This window comes from Neomonachus schauinslandi, chromosome 7 (genome assembly GCF_002201575.2).
Source record: "Neomonachus schauinslandi chromosome 7, ASM220157v2, whole genome shotgun sequence".
NCBI classification, from domain to species: Eukaryota; Metazoa; Chordata; class Mammalia; order Carnivora; family Phocidae; genus Neomonachus; species Neomonachus schauinslandi.
This window is the reverse complement of record NC_058409.1, coordinates 2,631,024-2,635,538: the sequence shown is the minus strand read 5'-3', so window position 1 is coordinate 2,635,538 and position 4,515 is coordinate 2,631,024. Positions and strand designations below refer to the sequence as shown.

General features: G+C 37.3%; 1 protein-coding gene across 1 annotated transcript; it reads left to right on the top strand.

The window, feature by feature from the left end:
* Window positions 1-2,816: 2,816 nt before the first annotated feature.
* Window positions 2,817-3,724, top strand: LOC123325297 (olfactory receptor 2T33-like; the record flags this gene model as incomplete). Its single annotated transcript, XM_044917024.1, is given in 2 exon segments — window positions 2,817-2,970; window positions 2,973-3,724. Coding segments are annotated over 2 exon segments (906 nt in total), but the record flags the coding sequence as incomplete, so codon positions are not given.
* Between the last annotated feature and the right edge of the window lie 791 nt (window positions 3,725-4,515).

Below are 4,515 nucleotides of genomic sequence, written 5' to 3'. Positions count from 1 at the left end.
TTTTGGGGTGGAGTCTTTGGGGTCTTCCACATAAAATATCATGTCATCTGCTAAGAGTGAGAGTTTGACTTCTTCTTTTGCAATTTGAATTCCTTTTCTTTCTTTTTGTTTTCTGATTGCTGAGGCTTGGACTTCTAGTACTATGGTGAGCAACAGCGGTGAGAGTGGGCATCCCTGCCATGTTCCCGACTTTAGGGGTAAGGCTCTCAGTTTTTCCCCATTGAGAATAATATTTGCTGTGGGCTTTTGGCATATAGCTTTTGTGATATGGTGGCATGTTCCCTCTATCCCTACCCTGTGGAGAGTTTTAATCAAGAAAGGATGCTGTATTTTTCAAATGCTTTTTCTGCATTACTTGAAAGGATCATATGGTTCTTATCTTTTCTTTTGTTAATGTGATATATCATGTTTCTTGATTTGCAAATGTTGAACCACCCTTGCAACCCAGGAATAAATCCCACTTGATCATGGTGAATAATCCTTTTAATATCTTGTTGGATCCTATTGGCTAGTATCTTGATGAGTATTTTGGCATCCATGCTCGTGAGGGATATTAGTCTGTATTTCTCCTTGTTGGGGTTTCTGCCTGGTTTTGGGATCAAGATAATGCTGGCCTCATAGAGTAAGTTTGCAAGTTTTCCTTCCATTTCTATTTTTGGAATCATCTTCAGAAGAAGAGATATCAGTTCTTCTTTAAATGTTTGGTAGAATTCCCCTGGCAAGCCATCTAGCCCTGGACTCTTGTTTGTTGGGAGATTTTTAATTACTGCTTCAATTTCTTTGCTGCTTTTGGGTCTGTTCAGGTTTTCTCTTTCCTTCTGTTTTAGTTTTGGTAGTTTATATGTTTTTAGGAATGCATCCATTCCTTCCAGATTGCCTAATTTGTTGGCATATAGCTGCTTGTATATGTTCTTATAATTATTTGTATTTCCTTGGTGTTGGTTGTGATCCCTCTGAACAGTGAGTTTGCAGAATTAATCCAAAAGTTTAAAAGAGTTTCTGCTCAGTACCATTAATAAACTTGAAATTTAAACAAAATTAATGTTCACCTTTTTGTGATTGACTCTAATTATTGCCCCTAAAATAACTAATAGTATCCCATGAAAGAACTAAAACAAAAATCAACAGTTGTTGAGAGTTATAAAGTTATGGATTCAGTTATCTAGGAGCCAAAATGTACTACCTTTATATTATTTACTAAAGTCCTGCCGCATGCATGAGGCCATAAATTACATTAACAGAAAATTAGAAATATCCTACTCATTAATATGTTATGCTATACATAAATTGTGTAATAAAATGGAACAGTAACTAATAACTTACTAAACTCATAAGCTTATTATAATGTCTTATTTATAGCTATTTTGAAGAAAAGAACCTCTATATCATTTAGTGATATAATGGTTAGTGGTCATATATGCTAGACATTGAAAACAGTGCTAATATTTACAAAACATACTGCCCATTTAAAAATTTTGCCCTGCTTACCAATTAATTTACATAAAAACTAAATAAGGATTCAATATTGTATAGATTATGAATAAATCCCAAACATAATCATCTTGGTAATCACTAATCTATTGCTGTCTTTAAAAGAGTGAATTTGTAAGGAAAAGACAAATGTCACATAAATATAAAAGAGAAAGTCATTTACATGTACATCTAATTCTACTACCATAGATACTTATAGATAAGAAAAATTAAAGTTTGAGGCTTTAGGGAAAAGACAATTAATCCCTACAATTAAAGGAGATGTTTCCTATTTTAGTCACAGGTGATGCTGTACTTCAGAGTAATTTGGGGCATAAACTTATTCGAACATGTCTTAATTAACCAGTTAGATTATTAACCAACTAACCAGATATTTAAAATGTAATCAATTTGCTAATTAATTTAATCTGTTAATAAATAAATTTATCTCCGATCTTTAAAGATGTGTGATTACTGGTAACAAAGTGTTTAAGGCTGCAAATTAAAACATTTTTTTTATATTCCCTAGGGTTATATTCATTTATGAAATTTATTTTTATAATGCACACATTTAATTAAATTCAGCATTCTGTGAGTACATATTAGGTATAAAAATTAATTGTTGCAAGTTCTCTAAAGTGGAATCAATTCCCTGTAATCACAAGTACACACCATGATGACCTGGCCAATATGGTGATAGGTGCTCCAGAGCAGTACCTGTGGTAGCTGGGAGCCTGGTATATTGAAACCATATGCTGAATGCACATGTAAAATAGAGAAATATAGCCATTTTGTGTCCCTCACCTGCAATCTGAGTTATAGTAGTTTTACATTTAGTTTTGTGTATTTTTTATATTAAAACCATTCCTCATGGCATTGAAGGAAATCTTGAGAAACTACTTTGAGCATATGAGAAACATGGAAAAGTCATAATTAAGAGATATATCACATCAATATTGACTAAAATGTGGGACTATGAGGCTCTTTCAACACAGAAGTACACAAACTTTAGAAAACTGGAATTGCGTAATATTTCCTAACATCATGAGTAAATTATGTGAGGCATACTAACAAGACATAGAGAAATAATAGAAATGTATTGTGTACTGCGATATATACTTGTTATGCAATTATCTTAGGGTTAAAAAATACTGTGTAATAACAGCAGAGCAGTGTGATGGGATGCTAAGGCAAATATCCTGTCACAAAGTGAAAGATTAAAGATGTAATTATTCCTCCAAGTCTCATTTTTGTTTCTATGTCATTTGACCACCTCTTCTTAAGTAAATGCCTAAACCTAGCTCCAAACAACTCTCATTCCTTGTCTTCCAGGCATGAATGGAGCCATGGAAGATGCAAATGACACCACAGAGATAAACTCCATTCTTTTAGGGCTTTTTAACTACACTCAGACCCATCTGTTCCTCTTTTCAATGGTGCTCATGCTCTTCCTCATCTCCCTGATGGGCAATGCCCTCATGATTGTGTTCATCCATGAGGACCCCAGCGGCACACACCCGTGTACTTCCTGCTTAGCCAGCTTTCCCTCATGGACATGACGGTGGTCTCCTGCATAGTCCCCCAGATGGCAACCAACTACCTGATGGGCACGAGGTCCATCTCTCCTGCTGGCTGTGGGGCCCGGATTTTACTGTTTCCCATGCTGGGAGAGGGTGAGTGCTTCCTCTTAGCGGCCATGGCCTATGACCGCTATGTGGCCATACGTCACCCCCTGCGCTACCCCATCCTCATGAATCAGAAGCTCTGCTTGCACGTGACCACAGGCTCCTGGCTTCCAAGAGGGGTGGATGGGCTGATGCAGCCTGGTGCCACTCTGAGCTTCCCTTACTGCCATTCTCAAGAAATCAACCACTTCTTTTGTGAGGCACCCACACTCACGCACCTTCCCTGTGCCCACACTACCTTTTTTAAGTTTTTCACGTATGTGTGTTGCCTCCTGATGCTCTTGATCCCTCTGTCTCTCACTTTGGCTTCCTACAGTCTCATCTTGGCTGCTGGGCTCCGCATGTGGTCCACTGCAGCTCAGAAGAAAGCGTTTGTCACCTGCTCCTCTCACCTGGCTGTGGTGGGCCTCTTCTGTGGCACTCTCCTACTCATGTACGTGCGGCCCAAATCCTACCGCTCAGTGGCCCATGACAAGGTGGTCTCTGCTTCTTACACCATCTTCACACCTGTGTTGAACCCCCTTATCTACAGTGTGAGGAACAAAGACGTCAAGGGGGCTTTGAGAAAATGGCTAGAGAAACATTTTCTGGGACGTCTATACTGAGAGGAATTGGATAAACTGGCAGCAGCCAAACGGGATCCATTATGAAATTTGTTATATCAATATATTTTCTCACTTGGCCAGTTTTCACTATTAAAAAATATATTTATTTTATATTTAGTACATTAAAATTTACATTTGTCCTGCTTTCATACATCCTTATAGTATTTTTGTTCTGGACTTTGGACCTCAGCAATAAGAGTAAATGACTGAGGCACTGTAAGTAAAAGATATGCTAGACATTGATAAAATAAAGGAGCTTTTCAACTTTTAATGTGCATGGGCCCTGCTCATTGGATCTCAAGGAAACCAAACTTTAACCATTACCAGAGTCAGCAAATTCAACTTCTGACCTTGGCACCAATTGTACATCTGATTCATTTATAAATAACCTAAAATGGAGCATATTCCAAGCATATGGCTAAGTGTAGAACCTCCCTGGTCCCATAAGACTGAAGTCAGACAGTCCTGCAGATAAACTAAGTCCTAAGTTTACAGTCCTAAGATAAGGTCTATAACTTTCTGAAATACCTTTCACCTAATGATTTGAACATTTCATGTTTTATGTCCTTAGTAAAGACTGTATCCCAGGCAGTTGTCCTAACCTGGGCTGGAAAAACAAAAACAAAAACAGAACAAAAACTTAAAAAAAAAACCTTTCTTTTAGAGATTCTAAAAAGTTTGTTTATTTTGTGTCAACAACACCAACTCTGTGTATGTGTGTGCAATTTTGAGGATGGATTATTTAAAGAGTGAAT